The sequence below is a fragment of the Podarcis raffonei genome, chromosome 9 (genome assembly GCF_027172205.1).
Source record: "Podarcis raffonei isolate rPodRaf1 chromosome 9, rPodRaf1.pri, whole genome shotgun sequence".
Taxonomy (NCBI): Eukaryota; Metazoa; Chordata; class Lepidosauria; order Squamata; family Lacertidae; genus Podarcis; species Podarcis raffonei.
Window position 1 is genome coordinate 75423277 of NC_070610.1, and position 20529 is coordinate 75443805.

At 46.1% G+C, this 20529-nt stretch overlaps 1 protein-coding gene across 6 annotated transcripts in view; it reads right to left on the reverse strand.

Moving 5' to 3' along the window:
- Nucleotides 1-20529, reverse strand: part of SLC4A11 (solute carrier family 4 member 11) — a 241052-nt gene that overhangs the window by 35669 nt on the left and 184854 nt on the right. For all 6 annotated transcript variants that reach the window (XM_053402104.1, XM_053402102.1, XM_053402101.1 and 3 more), the window contains exons 7-9: nt 12390-12513; nt 11602-11808; nt 8475-8559 (exon numbers count right to left, since the gene is read on the reverse strand). In XM_053402104.1, coding sequence (XP_053258079.1) covers nt 8475-8559; nt 11602-11808; nt 12390-12513 — 416 coding nt within the window. The remainder of the gene's footprint in view (nt 1-8474; nt 8560-11601; nt 11809-12389; nt 12514-20529) is intronic.

Here is a 20529-nt window from a genome sequence, read left to right on the forward strand (position 1 = left end):
GTTGTAGTCCAACAATAGCCAGAGACCCAACTGGGGAAACCCTGATCTATAGTAAGACCTCGGCTCAAAAGACTCATTTCTACTGGCAGAAAGGTTGGGGACGTGGAGTAGAGACTTCTCCACAATTTTCCAGAGAGGCTAATCTGAGCCTAGTCTTGCAGGAAAAAGGAGGAGACTTCTTACTTGGGAAACTTTTTTATTTGGTATGTTAAACTTGATTAGAACACGTATCTGGCTTGTTTCTTCAGATATCACAGTTGACTTACGACATTTTTACAACGCACACATTTCTCATGTTTCAAGCTACTGGCTCTCACTTTTAGGAATTTTGCAAGAGTTGCAAGCTGCACAGGACTGGTGGGATATTAAATCTGTAAAGAAATATACAAAAAATTGGGCAGGTATCTGCAAAATCAGATGGGCGATTTTGTTCTCCGCTCCATCCGTCTGGCCTCTACATAAATCATTCCTCAATCTCTGAGGTACCTCCATCTTCCTTAGTCCCTGGAGGGGCTTGGGGGGGATCCCGATAATTTAAATTTTCCAATCAGATTAAAAGGCGTGCAACCTTAGTGATCATTGTTGGAAAAGCAGAAGAAATAAAGTTAACTACATGTTTGGTGGAGTTGTGATGAGATTAGAACTTATTGGGAGAAAATCTTAAATTTATCAGAAGATATGGTTAACTATACCATACCTTTAAATCCATTACAAGTTCTGCTGTGATACCTGCAAAATGATGTTGGTCCAAAACATCTTATTTTAATTTTAAGGAAATCTATTAAGAGCTGCAAAAACGTTGTTAGCGGCTAAATGGCGCTGATCAGAAGTACCCATGGAACGAGAGTGGTTTAACAAAATATAGTATGTCAAAGAAAGTCTTTAAATTACAGAATAAGATTAAAGGAAGGGACACAAAGACACAAACAGTTTGAAAGTCCATGGTCTCCATTAGTTAAATGAAGCAAAAAATTAATTAGTGTTGTCAAGGGAGTTTTCACTGCTGAAAAAGTAAGATGGAGAATAACAGTGATTGGTTTTCGAACGTTTTGGAAGTTGAATGGACTTCTGGAACGGGTTCCGTTCGACTTCCCAGGTACGACTGTATTTAAAAGCATGTAAATTAAGCATATTTATTCCAGTTTGCAGAATTACAAAGTTGTTCTAAGGGGAGTAGGCACGACGCACTAGGAGTGAAACAAAAACCAAAAGTTACATTTGTGGCTGCAAAGGCGATGCAGAGTTCGCACGACAAATGAATTGCATGCTTGCTGTGTTCAGAGTCTGCAACGTCTGGCTTTGTACAGGAAGCCACTTTAGAAATTAAGAAAGCCACAAACAGCCTAGAGCGGTAAAAGTGAAAGCGCCTATTATTCCTACAGTTCAAAACTCAAATATTAATATTTGGAGTTGGGGAAGGTGGGCAGGGAAAGGAAAAGGGGAAGGGCAAAATTGTATTCAGACAACTGCAGCTGCGTGCCTGAGCACCAGACCTCAGAAAGTCTTTATTTACACACTTCTTTGTTACTTAGGGTTGCCATATTTCAAAAAGTTGTTGAGCTTTTATTTCTGGCAAAATTGCTTACCTTTTCTTTTTTGCAAAAACACGCCAAAAAATAATGCAAAGTTTTTTCGCAAAAAAACCCAACTTCCCAGACATTTTACCCATTTTTGGAAATTCCACCCGGACACTATTTCCGGCTGACATTCCTGGGAAATTCTGAACATATGGCAGCCATAGTGTTACTTAGATGCTTTGGTGAGGGAAGAGAATTTGGATGTGTTATGGACTGGGATGGAAGCAAACACTGGTCAAGAAACCCTGGCTCATGGTTTAAAGCAGGCCTGAGCATGGACGTAGCCAGAATTTATGTTGGGGGGAGTCAGGACTGAGCTACCTGCGACACAATTGCTCAGTTTGCAGAAGCCACGCATTGCAAGTCTACAATTCTATGAGTTTGCTTAGTATGATGCTCAAACCTGGAGTTTTGCTTTGTTTCGCCCTAACAACAAACCAACCAACAAACCAACAAACCTTGCCAACCAAGGTCCACATAGTTAAAGCCATGGTTTTCCCAGTAGTGATGTATGGAAGTGAGAGCTGGACCATAAAGAAGGCTGATCGCCAAATAACTGATGCTTTTGAATTCTGGTGCTGGAGGAGACTCTTGAGAGTCCCATGGACTGCAAGAAGATCAAACCTCTCCATTCTGAAGGAAAACAGCCCTGAGTGCTCACTGGAAGGACAGATCCTGAAGCTGAGGCTCCAGTACTTTGGCCACCTAATGAGAAGAGAAGACTCCCTGGAAAAGACCCTGATGTTGGGAAAGATGGAGGGCACAAGGAGAAGCGGACGACAGAGGATGAGATGGCTGGACAGTGTTCTCAAAGCTACCAGCATGAGTTTGACCAAACTGCGGGAGGCAGTGGAAGACAGGAGGGCCTGGCGTGCTCTGGTGCATGGGGTCACGAAGAGTCGGACACGACTAAACGACTCAACAACAACAACAACACAGCAATGGTGTTCACTAGAGGCAGATAAGCTTAAACTGGTGGCTTCTGATTTCCAAGCCTCATTGAGTTCCTAAACAACAACAACAAACCATGATGGCTAGACAGGTTTAAACCATAGTTTTGCGATTGGCTTGGTAACTGTGGTTGGCTAGAGCAATCCTGGGTTCGGATGCCATGCTAAGCTAAACCAAGCCTTTCATGGTTTGCTGATCTCACTTGCACGAAGACAGGATCACAGCCAAAGTGTTCAGGCGGCAGCATAATGCAGTTTTTAATAAGCTGCATTTGCATGGACCCAGACAAAGAATGGTGTGCCCGACCCAAAGTAAAAAGGACAACAGGTTCAACCTCACAGCATAAGGCGAGGCTTGCCAACAACCCCAAACTACTTTCTGTAGCAATTCAGTGTTTTGCTATCAAACACGTACACTTAAAAGCAGGCTGCCCTCTTTCATTTCAGTTAGCAGCATATCAAAATATTCTGCTGTGCAGCTTTTCTAGGGGGAGAAAAATCTCTCAGTTTCATTTCCCCGTTTCTCATTTTTCCAATCACATGTTCGCTTCTCCATTTTTGTGCAACAGCATTTTAAAGCAAATTTCTCCTGATGCGACTTCCCTAATGCAATGCATTTCCATGTTATTTTCGCCAGTGCCATACGTTTTATCCACACACTACCCTAATATGCACGTTTTTGTAAACCTTGTTTGGTTGGAGAGCTGCAAAATTTGGAGAAGTGCGAATTTTGAGGGACAGCCGTGTTCCCTTTTGCATGCCGTTTTGAAAAGCGAGGATGAGGGAGGTTCGCATTAAAATGCAAACCGAATTTCCACCCCCTCCCTAAGTATGTCCCAAGGGCAAGCGACATTCCCAGTTCACAGCAAATATAATAGAAGTGTAGAATTGGAAGGGACCATCAGGGTCATCTAGTCCAACCCCCAGCAATTCAGGAATCTTTCTCCCAACGTGGGGCTCAAACCCACGACCCTGAGATCAAGAGTCTCATGTTCTACCAACTGAGCTATCCTGGCTGCAGGATACTAACATGATAGAGGGGAGACCCAGAAGGCCCCCTAACTTACAGTGCTCCCTGGCATTTTCTTTCCCTTTACTCTTCTGTGTAAAAGCAAAGACATCCCCTTGACAACATAGGTCCGTATAGTTAAAGCTCTGGTTTTCCCAGTAGTGATGTATGGAAGTGAGAGCTGGACCAGAAAGAAGGCTGATCGCCGAAGAACTGATGCTTTTGAATTATGGTGCTGGAGGAGACTCTTGAGAGTCCCATGGACTGCAAGAAGATCAAACCTCTCCATTCTGAAGGAAATACCGTATTTTTCGCTCTATAACACGCACCCGACCATAACACGCACGTAGTTTTTAGAGGAGGAAAATCCATAGGCATGCCACCCGTAGGCATTTCCTCCATAACACGCACAGACATTTCCCCTTACTTTCTAGGAGGAAAAAAGTGAGTGTTATGGTGCAAAAAATACGGTAGGCCCTGAGTGCTCACTGGAAGGACAGATCGTGAAGCTGAGGCTCCAAGACTTTGGCCACCTCATGAGAAGAGAAGACTCCCTGGAAAAGACCCTGATGTTGGGAAAGATGGAGGGCACAAGAAGAAGGGGACGACAGAGGACGAGATGGTTGGACAGTGTTCTCGAAGCTACCAACATGAGTTTGACCAAACTGCGGGAGGCAGTGGAAGACAGGAGTGCCTGGCGTGCTCTGGTCCAGGGGGTCACGAAGAGTCGGACTCAACTAAACGACTAAACAACAAGTAGCAACAAGAATGCAGAAAAAGCAAGGAATAGAAATGCGTTGAAGAATATATTGTACAAAATCATTCTATTAGAAATCTCTGGATAAGCATAGACCGAACCCATTAAGTTAAGAAGTTATTTTTTCCTTCCCCACTCCTTTTTTTCAAATAGATGAATGACTATCGTAACGAATAAAAATGAATGTTAGAGGTTTTTATTAAGTAATAAGTTGGATGTCACGCATGTGGGTGAAGGAAGTCAAATGGGCATTTGGGTATAAGGAGAAGTGATTGCAGGATTGTTGTTTAGTCGTGTCCGACTCTTCGTGACCCCCTGGACCAGAGCACGCCAGGCACTCCTGTCTTGCAGGGTTAGATGTGGGGAATTTGCAGAAATAATATATTCATGTTATGTGCCTAGATTCCAGCGTATTAGGTGACTGGGTGTACAAGCTGCCAATTTGGGGGGGTTGGGTTGTCTTATACGCTTCAGCAGCAGCAGTGGGCAGCGAGCTCTGCGACTGGAGGAAGCTGCCCAGTGATGCTAAGCCGGCTTCACTGGGCGGCTTCCTCCTGGCACGGAGCGGAGCCCGCCGCCCACTGCAGCCATACCCGGCGTATAAGACGACCCCCGACTTTTTAACCTCTTTTCCAGGGTTAAAAAGTCGTCTTATACGCCGGAATCTGCGGTACAATGCTGAAGGTGTATGGCAATTAACATGTAGTGTGAATTAACTGAAAATAAGAAAAATTAATAAAAAAATAATATCAAGTCCAAAAAAAGAAAAAAGAAAAGAAAAAGAGAATGCAGAAAAAGCAGTTGCCAAGAGGTGCTTGGCTGTGGAATTGAGCCCATGGTGCCAGAACTGGGAAGAGATATGCCACAGAGTTGCTGCACACCTCCAAACAGCATTCCCAAGAACTTGGATTTCATAGGACAGGTGTGTGTCATTGAAGCCCCAAATATACACTCTCAGTTGAGAAACCACAGCTTAATGCTAAGCCACATGGATATTCAAGGAATTAATAGCCTCTTTGTGGCTAAAGTTCTCTGCAGGCCCAAAGTCAACAGCTAGCATGACCTCACCACAGGAAGCCTGCGGGCCAAATCAGGCCGGTAAAACCAATCCAGCAAAGGTGGGGAGATTCTGGCCCATGGGCCTAATTAAGCCCAACATGGGGCCCAATTTGACCCATGGGCCTGTTTTCCCCAACCATGCCCACATGCCCCAAACCCCATCTTATACAGGCCTCCTCCCACTAATGCGCAGGGTACGTTCTGGGCCCCCACACTCAAGTGAAATCGTGCAAAGTGGGGAGCAACCTCTTAAAAAAAGCTCCTAAATGCCTATTCCCCCCTCTTCTCCCACTCTCTCTCCAATCCAGACCAGGTTGGCAAGAAGCTGAAGGAGGTGCTGGAAAACTGCAGCTGCCATGCTGCCACGCAAGCCAGCTGTTGGGCAGAGAGGCTGAGCAGCCTAAACAAAGCCCCACTGAGCCCCTTCTCTGCCCTCACTGATGTCCTCTTCAGGTTCGGGGTGTGTGTGTGTCTTCTCACGAGCCACAAGGACTCTCTAGCTTTCTCCCGCCATTTCCTGGTATAATAATAATAATAATAATAATAATAATAATAATAATAATAATATATTTATACCCCGCCCATTTGGCTGGGTTTCCCCAGCCACTCTGGGCGGCTTCCAACAGGACACTAAAATACAATAACCTATTAAACGTTAAAAGCTTCCCTAAACAGGGCTGCCTTCAGATGTTGTTGTTCTCTTTGACATCTGGTAGGAGGGCATTCCACAGGGAGGGTGCCACTACCGAGAAGGCCCTCTGCCTGGTTCCCTGTAACTTGGCTTCTCGCAGCGAGGGAACCGCCAGAAGGCCCTCAGCGTCCGGGCAGAACGATGGGGGTGGAGACGCTCCTTCAGATATACTGGGCTGAGGCCGTTTAGGGCTTTCAAGGTCAGCACCAACACTTTGAATTGTGCTCTGAAACGTACTGCTTCCATTGATTGACTGATTTCCCGGCATGCACGCAAGCACGGTAACACACAAGTTGACTGCGCATTAATGGGGGGGACGCCTGTGCATTACGTCAGGCATGGGGCAGGGAAAAATATGCCTCCAACGAAGAACCAGAAATGCCAAAGCGTGCTCCCAGTTGGCAAGGGAGGACTTGCTGTCACTGCCAATCAGCTGGTCGGCAGCGACAGCAAGTCCTGCAGCAACCGGGTGCAAGACAGAGTTCCCTGCTGAAAACACTGATTGGCAAACTTCCTTTGCCAAGGAAGTGAAGAATGCCTGCCTGCTTTCCTCTCCCTGGCGCCTTTCTGTTGTACTGTCACTCTTTGTTTACATACAGCTGCCCTATTATTTTTAAATAAACCTGATCATGTACTGTATAAGGAACATGGAGGTTTCGACTGGGACACAGTTAGCCCCATGTGAACAGCTGCAGTACCGGGTGCATGGATGACCCAAGGAATTGGCCAGAGGGTAGGCTGCACCAACCCTGCAAAGCTGTTTCAAAACTCACCTACGGCTGTTGCACGGCTCTTATCGCAACTCAGCGAGCCTCAGCTTAGTCACAGCGAGGAGGCGGGAGACTGCCTGGAGCCCCGCGTAATCTGCTCTGAGCTTCCCAGAGAAAGAGGGGGATGCTCGCGCAGTAAATAAAAGGAAAACAGAGAAAGTATCGCAGGCATTTATGCCAGAATCAGCTCTCGGCATTTCTGAAACAGGCCCCTTCGTGAGATAAATGGCAAACGGCGGATGAAATTGTCGACAGTCAGACAAGGCCGGTAATAGCTTCTGCCTAGGAATCGTACCCAAATTTATGGGAAATCACGTCACTGAGATATATGTACATAAGCAATAGTGCTCTGTCCGGAGCATGCAATGATTGCTTTTCTTTGCATTCCCACAAAGCTATTTAGGTAGAAAAAAGCAGTCCTGCAGAGCTCTCAGGCAATCAGGGAAGGGGATGGATGGTACATGGAAGGGCATAGGATGTGAAGGTGAAGCCTCTCATACAAAGCTGCCTTTATACAGAGTCAGACCATCGTTCCATCTCCCTCAGGTGCCAGGAATCTGGGCCCCTCCCGATATTGCTCAACCCCCACCAGCCCCAGCCAGCTGTCACAAGCCACTCTCGAGTTCATATACCAATAATTTAGAAACTCTCACCACTTTGTAACTAAGCTAAGTTTTACTGCCTGTGCAATTTTTTCTGAATGCTGCATGGAAAGGCACATGAATATGACCTTTGGAGAGTTTGTAAGTAAACCATTTTAAACTTCCCAAATGTGTGGTCTTTTTCTTTGCTGGGGGGAGAAGGACACTTTGGAACGAACTTGAAAGGGGATATCTTAAGGGTCTAACAGCCTATATTTCCATATTTATTCTGCTGCATATTTTGTGACTTTAAATCTCTGCTGGGGTCCTCTCACAAAAGAGTAATTGCCCCAGCCTTGGATCTTGGCATTCAGGGTATTAAACTTTTCAGCTTATTTTTTTTCCCTTGAAGCAACAAAAACAACACTAAAAAAATGGAATCTTTAGGGGGGAATGCTTTGCAAAAATGCGATTAGACAAAATAGCATAAAAAATTTTGTACTGTTGGGGAAATACGTTCTAAAACGCTGATTTTTCCATGGAAAACCAAAATTAATGAGAAAACGAAATTGACATACGCGCTAAAACGCTGATTTTTTTATTTTTAAAAATGACTTTAAAAAGAAAAACTCCATGGAAAACCAAAATTAATGAGAAAACGAAATTGACAGAATTGCCGATCTCTACTCTATGGAGACATTACTCATAATTTAGCTTACAGAAATCTCATTTAAAAAGCGCCAGCAGTATGATTTTGCCAAAAACAAGGATGAGAACTCGAGTTTTGTTGGATTTTCCCTTGCTTCTGAATGAAAATGTGTTTCTACATGTGGATTAGCCTTAGTGGATCACGGAATTTATCTAAAGCACCAGGCTTGGCTGAAGACATCGGGAATAATCTATAAGCCCAACACTCGGGATCCTTCCTGGTCCAATGTGTGGTTGTCTTTCAGAAACCACAGAGCTACTGCAGACATTTCCCTGCCCTCCCAAAAAAATAAGAGAGTGCTCTGTAAACAGGACACGGTGCTATGAGGACCCCAGTCAGGCCGGCGTTGTCGTAAACAATGGCTCACCTACCATCAGTAAAGTCCAGCGCGTACACTGGAAACCTTCGTGCGATGTCATCAAAAATTCCCTTGCCAACATTGAAGAACTCGTGGAGCTGGAGAGAGGAAGGAAATGTTATGTCAGTTCAAATGCTCATCTATTGTTGAGAGAGGAGAGGGAGGCTCGAGCCGCCTGCCACGAGACCTTTAAAACCAACGGCTTTCCTTTAAAGGCTATGCAGAGGAGATGCTAAATCACAGAATCGTAGAAGGGACCCCGAGGGTCATCTAGACCAACCCGCCACTGTGCAAACGAGGCAATGCACATGGTTTGGAAAAGCGGCCATCCCGTCTCAGCACCCCCCAAAGAGGCAAGAAAAGGGAACTCGGCCTCTATTGTGTGTGCCATATTTGTAAAATGGTTTCATATCTCCCGCTCCCAGAGACATACCAACAAACAAACGTGTTTGCATTACGGGATGTCCTGAAGTAGAGGACCTTATGCATTATATCTTGCGCTGCCCCTTATATAATGAAGCAAGAGAATGAATTTTAGCACCTATAATGACAAGGTCCCCTGGCCAGAACCCCTCTGACATGATTTCATATCTCCTCGCAGACACAGCTAAGTATGTGACCTGGCGTGTAGCACTCTTTGCAACTGCTGCTAGGAAAATTAGAGCAAATTAGATAGCCAAGATAGCCACCAACTGTAAAGGAGATGAATTTATTTGACCTTATCTACATCAAAGGGACGTAGGTGGCGCTGTGGGTTAAACCACCCAGCCTAGGGCTTGCCAATCAGAAGGTTGGCGGTTCGAATCCCCACAACGGGGTGAGCTCCCATTGCTTGGTCCTAGCTCCTGCCAACCTAGCTGTTCGAAAGCACGTCAAAGTGCAAGTAGATAAATAGGGACCACTCCGGCGGGAAGGTAAACGGCGTTTCTGTGTGCTGCTCTGGTTTGCCAGAAGCGGCTTAGTCATGCTGGCCACGTGACCCGGAAGCTGTACGCCGCCACAACCCGAGTTGTCTGTGACTGGACCTAATGGTCAAGGGTCCCTTTACCTTTACATCAAGCTATATTCTATCTTTATCACCAAACTCTGAATATAATTGCACATTGTATTAATTAACATTATTTTTTAATATATTAGTGGCCATGTGGTGATTTTAGCCTATAAATTTTACTGTTTAATGTCTGAACCTGTATAATCAGGTACTTTTATAGCTCTGTTTAGAGTAGGTAACGTCTTGATAATATAAATATTTTAAGTTTTTTGTATTAATCCAGCATATTTTCTTTTAATTGTTGAATGATTCTGTGTACATTGCGGCAGCCTTTGGCTATGTGCAATAAAACTGACTGACTGACTCTCTTGATACTACCTCTGTGCAGGGAGGAGAGGAGGCAGCTGAGATACGGGGAGGGCCTTTGTGAAGGCTCCCCCCTCTTGCCAATCAGCAGTCAGATTTTGCATATACAGCCGTACCTTGGAAGTCGAACAGAATCCGTTCGACTTCCAAAATGCTTGAAAGCCAAAGCATGGCTTCTGATTGGCTGCAGGAAGCTCCTACAGCCAATCGAAAGCCGCAGAAGCCCTGTTGGACATTTGGATTCCAAAGAACGTTCACAAACCAGAACACTCATTTCTGGGTTTGCGGCGTTTGGCAGCCAAAACGTCCGAATACCAAGGCGTTCGGGATCTAAAGTATGACTATATGCACTACTTCTGGAATGGAACCCCCATGTTTGACAGGACTGCACTGTCGCACAAATAAATAAACGTGGATCTGGTAACAATATGGGAAATAATATAACTAACCAAGGTTAGCCGCAACTACCCATGCATTTAAAGAGTCACAAAATTAATTTCTTTGTGGCATGCAGGTTCCATAAAACAGCACCAAATGTCACCGAATCTGTCCGTTTCCCTTTCTTAATTTCACCGTTTCCAATACAAAAAACCATGCTTGAGGTCACATCCGCACCATAGATTTAAAACACACAGCTTCTCCCCTCCCCAATAAAAAAGAATCATGGGAACTGTAGTTTTTTAAGGTTGCTGGGAATTGAGGGATAAACTACAGTCCCCAGAATTGCAACGTAAAATTTGGAGGAGTGCAGATGTTGAAGGACAGCTGTGTTTAGGTGCACGTATTGTTTGGGTAAGTGCGAATCGGGAAAATCCGCCTTTAAATGGGAACAGGATTGCATTTCTCTCCCACTCCTAGTGGTCAGAATATAGCCTTTTCCTGGGTCTATATGGGGCAGCTTTGCATGTTTTCCATGTACATTTGGGAACAAAAGGGATGCAAAGTGCATCTGTCAACACCAGCTTCCAAAACCCAGCAGGGGTACCTGGAATATGCTGTGGCATTTGCTGCCAGCTCTCTATGGCCCTCGCCTGCCCCCTCGCTGCTTGGCTCCCTGTCTGTCCCTTCCAGCCTCTCTCTGCCTCATCCCCATTACGTCTCTCCACTTGCGGGACAACTTGTTACAGCAACATGGATTTCTAACCTCTGCCCCTCTTCTCCCTCCAGGGAGAAAATTCATTTTTTGCTCCTTTGTTTTGAGACACAATTGTCAACAGGACTGGTGGCAGTGAGAGGGTGGGTTTAAAGTGCAGAATGATTTGAGCAGAGTTTAAAAGGGCTATTTTTAAGATTCTTTCTTTCTTTCTTTCTAAGTAGCTCCCAATGGAAGAGGTCAAAGGAAGGAGAACAACAGCTTCTAACAAACTTGTCCCGCCGTGACATGCGAGAAGTTGCTGGCGTTACAGGGCAGAAAAGGGAGAAGGAAAAGGATTGTGACCAATTCAGCAAGGGGGCGGTTATACTTTTTTCGATCCACTGTGCATAATTCTATATACCTCTATCATGCCCACCTCTGTGCTTAACTTGCTTTTCACTCAGCAGAGAAGTCCTGAACTTTTTTTGGTGGGACTTCTCTTCATACAATGGACATATGGGACTTTGACGGCTGGATGAGCTCTGTTGACCCAGGATGAGAGACCTGGACCTTGACTCTGACGGGGTGCCGAACTCCCTGTCAGGATTGACGCAACTTTGGCCTCCTCGGACGAGCGTCTGCTATTCATCTCAAGATGATTTGGCTTTGTAATGTCCACCTGAAACAGTGGACCTTCACCACACGTACCTTGAGAGGCTTGTGGTTGTGTACTATGTGCCCGTCGGCCATTGCTGATGGCCTCTGGTTCACGACGGTCAGCAGATGACGTTGGTGAACCAAAGCCTCCTTGAACTCTTCCTCCGTTTTCGTTTCTAGAAGCTTCTGCCGGAAGGTTATATCTGAGAACATTGTGGCAAATGTCCGGCCCACTTCGGTTGCAGTTTTGGTACTTTTCTGAGGGAGGAAAAACAGGGCACATCCGTGAGTGGTTTGGGTTACCTACACCACAGCTTGAGTTTTATGTTATACCTTAGCTCAGACAGGTTAAACTGATTGACAGGTAGATCCCTGGGTGATCCTGGTTGATTGTGGCATCCTTATCGATCACTGGATTGAAAAAACTGGGAAATGAATGTCTCTCCCCCCTGCCCCCTCGCTCTGCCCCTCCGCCTCGTCCAGTGGGCGTCGTTTGGCGCTTTCTGTTGGCGATTGGGAATACAATGATTGTTTCTTGTGCTGTGTGCGTTTGTTAGCGGCGTACTTTAAGGTGAGCGATGAAGGTCATTCCCCCCCCCCTTTAAAAAAGCTCAACAACTCTTGCTCATGTTTTGTGAAATAACTAGTGGATACAATTATCTTTCTTTGTGGGATTTTGATGTTCAGATCCCAAGTTGCTTGCAACTTTTATTTATATATAAAAATACCATACATATTCTTATATTCTATTATAATGGCATATCAAAGGATAAGGGGAAAGGCACAGGATTTATTTTTTAAAAAAAATAAAATAAAATGGAGGAGGAGCTCAACCCTACCATTTTCGGAGGAGCAAGGACCAGAATGACGAATCGCACTTCGCAGGAGTTTTCCCCCCAGTTCTGAGGCCTTTCGAGGCGGCTGATGCAAACATGGCGACGCTGAAGGGATTTTATAGTGCAACTGTCAAACAATATAAGAATATTATCAGTAGTCAAAGCAAAGCAGAGGGCGGCAGACCGTTGCCTTCAAAGAAGGAAATCAGGTTCCTAAGTAAGGGCAGTAGGACACTGCTATCACAGACGACCGATAAAGGAACGCATGTAGACTAGTAACTTTGAGGCGCGAAAGATGTGCAGGCACCTATGAGGATAGTGTGTTAAATCCGATGGCCCTCCATATGCGGCTGAACTGCAGCTCCCATCATCCCTGGCCACTGGCCATGCTTGCAAGGGATGCTGGGAGTTTTAGTTCAGCAACATCTGACAGGCCCAAGGTTCCCCACCTTTTTAAGATGTTTTTTTAAAAAAGATTTCTGCAAGGTTTTAAATGACGGATTTTGGCATTTCAGTGAAATAATGCTGAGGTAGCAACGATCCATTGCCAGGTGCCCATATATCCAATTAACAAGCAAACAAACAAAAATATGTGTCTCTTCAATCCATGACATTTGGAAGCACGTCGAAGTGCAAGTAGATAAACAGGTACCACTCTGGCGGGAAGGCAAACGGCGTTTCCATGCGCTGCTCTGGTTTCTCCAAAAGCGGCTTAGTCATGCTGGCCACATGACCCGGAAAAACTGTCCGCGGACAAACGCCGGCTCTCTCGGCCAGTAAAGCGAGATGACCACCGCAACCCCAGAGTCGTTCGCAACTGGACTTAACGGTCAGAGGTCCTTTACCTTTTTTTTTATATTGACACCAAAGAAAAGACTGAGCTCTAACTGAGTTGGTAACTAACTATTATTGTTTTCTGCTAGCAAAAATGTGAGTGTTTAACCTTAGAGATCAATCATTCAAGCTGGGTTGGTAACCAAATGGGCCATCTCTTTAATGCAGAGGTGAGGAGCCCCAGGCCAAGGGAACAAATCTCTCTCCCTGGCCTTGCCTCCACCCCAGCCACTTGTGTTATCCCCAAGCCAAACCTCTCATTAGCCTTCCTTCTCCCCTTCCTCAAGGAAACTGGACTCAACTGTCAGGGGTCCTTTACCGTTTTTATCCATGACATTAAACTGCGCAACCAAGGCGTAAGACCATTTCGTGGATCCCCCCCCTTCCCTTCTTTGTAAGGTCCAGAGTAGTAGTAGTAATAATAAAAATAGTAATACAGTCATAGGTAAAGGTAAAGGTACCCCTGCCCGTACGGGCCAGTCTTGCCAGACTCTAGGGTTGTGCGCTCATCTCACTCTATAGGCCGGGAGCCAGCGCTGTCCGCAGACACTTCCGGGTCACGTGGCCAGCGTGACAAGCTGCATCTGGCGAGCCAGCGCAGCACACGGAACGTCGTTTACCTTCCCGCTGGTAAGCGGTCCCTATTTATCTACTTGCACCCGGGGGTGCTTTCGAACTGCTAGGTTGGCAGGCGCTGGGACTGAACGACGGGAGCGCACCCCGCCGCGGGGATTCGAACCTGCCGACCATGCAATCGGCAAGTCCTAGGCGCTGCAGTTTTACCCACAGCACCACCCATGTCCCCGTAATACAGTCATACCTTGGGTTAAATATGCTTCAGGTTGAGCGTTTTCAGGTTACGCTCCACAACCCAGAAGTAACAGAGCGCATTACTTCCAGGTTTCGCCGCTTGCGCACACACAGGCACGCAAAATGACATCACGCGCATGTGCAGAAGCAGCAAAACACGACCTGTGCACGCACAGACGCGTCTTACGTTCTACTCTGGATGCGAACGGGGCTCCGGAATGGATCCCGTTTGCATCCAGAGGTACCACTGTAATAATTTATTACTTATACCCCACTCATCTGGCTGGGCCACCCCAGCCACTCTGGTCAGATACAACATCTCTCAAGAGCCATCTCCCCTCGCCTGCCTCCCATCCTCAGTCTGAAAACACATGCATCCTTTCCTCAAATGTGAGGCATTAGCCACCAATCAAAGAATGGCCGATGATTAAAGGAGTTGGATGAGGCCCCACCAGGATCTGGACCAAAACTCACGCTTCCTTTTCCCCGCACACATTTTTCTTTCTCAACACCTCCATAAACATCCTGAGTCGAACTGCTCAGAGCGAGATTCCCTGAGTCTCGGATGGAGTCTGCCAGAGCTGAATTAATTCCTTCCACCCAGGTGCCATTGGTTAGCACGTAAGTGAATCCATATGAGAGTTTCCGAATGCTGAAGGAGGCCCCTTTCTGATCGACACCTTGATAGTTAAGTCATGCAAATGAAAGCCGCCCGCGAACTGTAACAAAGGCAAGCTCATTTCCATTATGTTGCTGAGGACAGTTAGAGAGTTTCTCAGGCATGCAAGATATTCCATTTCTCTTACACGGTCTGTCTCCGCTGCCTTCTTTCTTTCTGACTCAACTTTCTAAATGGCCCGGCCTCCCAAGAGAAATGCCAAACCTCTCCTAGTCTGGATATCTCCTCGCCAACAAAAATACCCTCAGAGGGGGCTTCCCAGTGTCCGGGCAGAACAGCTAACAGATTGAGGTTGAATCCTGACAAGACAGAAGTACTGTTTTGGGGGGACAGGAGGTGGGCAGGTGTGGAGGACTCCCTGGTCCTGAATGGGGTAACTGTGCCTCTGAAGGACCAGGTACACAGCCTGGGAGTCATTCTGGACTCACAGCTGTCCATGGAAGCACAGGTCAATTCTGTGTCCAGGGCAGCTGTTTATCAGCTCCATCTGGTCCAGTATACCTGAAGGAGCATCTCCACCTCAATCGTTCTGCCCGGACACTGAGGTCCAGCGCTGAGGGCCTTCTGGCGGTTCCCTCGCTGTGAGAAGCAAAGTTACAGGGAACCAGGCAGAGGGCCTTCTCAGTAGTGGCACCCATCCTGTGGAACGCCCTCCTACCAGATGTCAAAGAGAAAAATAACTACCAAACTTTTAGACGACATCTGAAGGCAGCCCTGTTTAGGGAAGCTTTTAATGTTCAATAGGTTATTGTATTTTAGTGTTTTGTTGGAAGCCGCCCAGAGTGGCTGGGGAAACCCAGCCAGATGGGCGGGGTATAAATAATTTATTATTATTATTATTATTATTATTATTATTATTATTATTATTATTATTATAACAAGGTTAGACTGTCATGTCCTGGCGCCTCTTTCTTGCAGGGACAAAGGTGCAAGACTCTCCTCCAATGCTTGACGCGGGATCACATTCATCCAGTGCTTTACCAACTGCACTGGCTCCCGGTGGAGTACAGGGTCAGGATTAAGGTGCTGGTTTTGACCTTTAAAGCCCTCTGCGGCCTAGGACCCTCGTACCTATGGGACCACCTTTCCTGGTATGCCCCGCGGAGGACCTTAAGGTCCACAAATGACAACATTTTGGAGGTCCCAAGTCGCAAGGTGGTTAGACTGGTCTCAACTAGGGCCAGGGCCTTTTCAGTACTGGCCCCGACTTGGTGGAACGCTCTGTCACAAGAGACTAGGGCCCTTTGGGATTTGACATCTTTCCGCAGGGCCTGCAAGACAGAGCTGTTCCGCCTGGCCTTTGGTTTGGACTTAATCTGACCCTTATGTTTCTCTCCCTTATGGTTTTGATCTATGGACTATTATTAAAATGAGGCTGCATTTTAAATTGTATTTTAACCTGTATTTTAATAAATTGGTCCCCCCCTTAGGCTTTTATTGTAATTTTACTGGTGTTAGCCACCCTGAGCCCAGCTCTGGTAGGGGAGGGTGGGGTATAAACAAAAAATTATTATTATTATATAATTATTCTTGATAAAACCAGACATTCTGGGACTATGAGGATCATTTATTGGTTAGGTTTATAACTGAATCACAAAAATCGGAGACGTGATTTCCAACAATGAAAAGCACCCAAAAACTTCAACTTCAGGAAGAGAGAGTTCTCCCAGTCTCAGGAGTCTTTCTTTCAGGTTTCCATGAGGCATCTGAGTGGTCAATGTGAGAATAGGATGCTGGACCAGATTAATAATAATAATAATAATAATAATAATAATAATAATAATATATTTATACCCCGCCCATCTGGCTGGATTTCCCCAGCCACTCTGGGTGGCTCCCAACCAAATATTAAAAACACAATACAACATTAAACATTAATAACTTCCCTAAACAGGGCTGCCTTCAGATATGTCCTTGGCCTGATCCAGTAGGCTTCTCCTATGTTCTTAACTGGTGCACAATGTTACCATCAACCTATTGCCTATGATGGGATAAGCAGAGAGGGAATCTGCCTATGTTTCTCCCAGTTTCTAATTTTTCCAACTTTAAGTCCAGTTTTCCACATCAGTTTGCGATCTTTTTTTAAAAGAGAGAAAATTCACGAGCATGTGAATTTCTCCTGGGTTTTTTTTTATGGAACTTGCCTTAACGCAGTGCATTTTCATGCACACTATTTGGCTGGAGAAGCGCACTGCAAAATTCAGCAATGCACAATTTTCGAAGGATGCCTGTGTTTCGGGTTCATTATTTCAGAAAGTACAGATTAGGTGGGTTCGCCCTTACAAGTCAATGGAATAGTATTTCTCTCCCATTCCTGTGAAAAGATCAAACCACTCTGGTCCTAGTTGACCTGCATAGGTCACCTGTTCATTTCTGAGCTCAATTAAAGTTGCTGGTTTTACCATGAAGGCCTTCCTTCTCCTGTTGCACATTCATCCTTGCAATTTCTGCTCAACACCTGAGATCCTGTTCTGTGTTCCCTGGTTGGCTGAAGTGCATTGACAAATTGCTTCCCCACAATAATGCAAAGAATTCTGTACCTTCCTGCAGAATTAGTCGATTTGCCTATAACGATTTGTCAGTCAGAACAAGATCACACATGCAAAAACAAAATTTATAAGCCAGCGAAAGAAACAGCAAGAACTGGGATTGGCTACAGCTCCACGCTAGGTGACAAATAAGTACTACATAAAACGGCTTGTATAAACTCATTTGAAAGCCTGGAGACATCGATGCGTCAGCGCAGGTGGAAAACCTTCTATGACATCCCTCCATTGAGCTAAACAAACAGAACTTGAATATCATTTGCTCCAAGAAGCTAATTTCAATTCCCCGGAGTCGTCAGTGTGCTGAGATTTAATTGCACTCACACCCTCTTGTTCAAATTCGTATTTATTGCAATGGAACGCTCCAGATAAATAGGCTGTTCAGTTCCTGCGACTATTTGGGTGTTAAGTCATCTGGCTTCGCAGATCATTTTACTCTCATACATATTCATCAGCAGAGCCGGCGAGTGAACCGAGAGGTGAGGAGCTAATGTACTATTTGCAATTTGCCATTTTGTTTTGTGTGTTCAGTGAGCGACCCTTTTCACCCTTAAAGGTTAAAATTCTGGAAGCTTGAGAGAGGCGGAGGGAATGAGAAAGGAAAGATTTCTGTACTAGTTTTATGATTGTGTTTAAGCACACCTCACTTGCTTGATGTTTGACTCAACGAGGGGCCCCATCACATGTCCTTTTCCCTGTGCACTCATGTTGGGGTGCATGGGGTGTCAGGGCAGGGGTAGTACATCTGATGGGGGACATGTCACGCTCCTTCCGGGGTAGTTTGTCCACCTTGGGTCCCTGCTGTACACTCAGCTCTCACCTGTGGCTCCTGGAAGCTGTCAACATGTGACAGCAGCCACACCCAGCAAACGGCTTCAACTGGCTGGCTAAACCAGGTGGCGGTAGCCAATGGGTCTCGAACCCTCAGTGAGTTAGGGCTTTCCCCTGCATGTAAAGACAGGATCCTGCAGATGGAGCGGACAAGACCAAGAGTGGGTCCAATGGTCAAGAAGGTTGTTTCTGCACATGATGTAGAGAGAAGTGAGAGGCAGATGGCGCTTGTACACCTGGGAAGGTAGCCCAGCTAGGAGAAGGAAAACTCTCACCCTAATCCTTCACAGCCTAGGACCCTCGTACCTACAGGACCGCCTCTCCCGGTATGCCCCACGGAGGACCTTAAGATCCATAAATAGCAACACCCTAGTGGTCCTGGGCCCTAAGGAAGTTAGACTGGCTTCAACCAAAGCCAGGGCCTTTTCAACACTGGCTCCAGCCTGGTGGAATGCTCTGTCTCATGAGACCAGGGCCCTGCAGGATCTGATTTGGTGTCTTTATTCTTTTGAGATGGATTAAAGAGGACACCAGGAAATAATCTTAACTAAGAGATTCAAAAGAATCTGCAAACTAGCTTCCAGATATATTGAGAGGAATCTGCTCTTCTACATCACTTCACTAGCGTGAGTGAAGGAAGGATAATACTTATTTAGTATATCCTTTCCTCCTATCCTTAACATTCCCACGGCCTTGTCCGCCTCTTTTCAGCAACTCCTGGTGCCAAACATCTTGCTCTGCTTTCCTCTGGTCCAGCGAGCGTCTTATAGTCTGCGCAGCCCAGGACGTCCAGACACACTGCCCGGTCTTGCGCCCCGGGGAGGTCACTTTGGCGAATTTGTCTTGAGCTTGCGTAAGACGAGTCTTCACAGTATTTCCTCAGCAAATCTGAAGGCCCAAAGTGGCCTGAGGCGAACTGCAGAGTAGACCCTCCCCAAGAGGCAGGCATTACCAAACAGAATGGAAAGAGGACTCAGCGCAATGGCTCCCCTGCCATTAAAATATAGCCTCTAAAGCACAGGTGAGGAACCTGGGGCCCTCCAATAGTCTCCAATTCTCATGGACTGGGACAACGATAGGAGTTGTAACAGCAGCGTCCGGAGGACTACAGCTTCCTCAACCCCTGATTTAAAGGCTCTGAATGTGGTCCACTAGGAAACCAGTCGAAGATCATGGCCACTGGGCCCATCACCTCCTGGCAAACAGAAGGGGAAGAAATTGAGGCAGTGAGAGATTTTACTTTCTTGGGCTCTATGATCACTGCAGATGGTGACAGCAGCCACGAAATTAAAAGACGCCTGCTTCTTGGGAGAAAAGCAATGACAAACCTAGACAGGATCTTAAAAAGCAGAGACATCACCTTGCCAACAAAGGTCTGTGGTTCTGGGCACCACAGTTCAAGAAGGACATTGACAAACTGGAACGTGTCCAGAGGAGGGCAACCAAAATGGTCAAAGGCCTGGAAACGATGCCTTATGAGGAACGGCTAAGGGAGCTGGGCATGTTTAGCCTGGAGAAGAGGAGGTTAAGGGGTGATATGATAGCCATGTTCAAATATATAAAAGGATGTCACATAGAGGAGGGAGAAAGGTTGTTTTCTGCTGCTCCAGAGAAGCGGACACGGAGCAATGGATACAAACTACAAGAAAGAAGATTCCACCTAAACATTAGGAAGAACTTCCTGACAGTAAGAGCTGTTCGACAGTGGAATTTGCTGCCAAGGAGTGTGGTGGAGTCTCCTTCTTTGGAGGTCTTTAAGCAGAGGCTTGACAACCATATGTCAGGAGTGCTCTGATGGTGTTTCCTGCTTGGCAGGGGGTTGGACTCGATGGCCCTTGTGGTCTCTTCCAACTCTATGATTCTATGATTCTATGATTCTATGATTCTATAGTTAAAGCTATGGTTTTCCCAGTAGTGATGTATGGAAGTGAGAGCTGGACCATAAAGAAGGCTGATCCCTGAAGAATTGATGCTTTTGAATTATGGTGTTGGAGGAGACTCTTGAGAGTCCCATGGACTGCAAGAAGATCAAGCCTCTCCATTCTGAAGGAAATGAGCCCTGAGTGCTCACTGGAAGGACAGATCCTGAAGCTGAGGCTTCAATACTTTGGCCACCTCATGAGAAGAGAAGACTCCCTGGAAAAGACCCTGATGCTGGGAAAGATGGAGGGCACAAGGAGAAGGGGACGACAGAGGACGAGATGGTGGGACAGTGTTCTCGAAGCTACCAACATGAATTTGACCAAACTGCGGGAGGCAGTGGAAGACAGGAGTGCCTGGCGTGCTCTGGTCCAGGGGGTCACGAAGAGTTGGACACGACTAAACGACTAAACAACAACAACAAAAAGGAAACCAGTGAAGAAGAAGAAGAAGAAGAAGAAGAAGAAGAAGAAGAAGAAGAAGAAGAAGAAGAAAGCAAGCAAGCAAGCCTCGCATCGCTTTT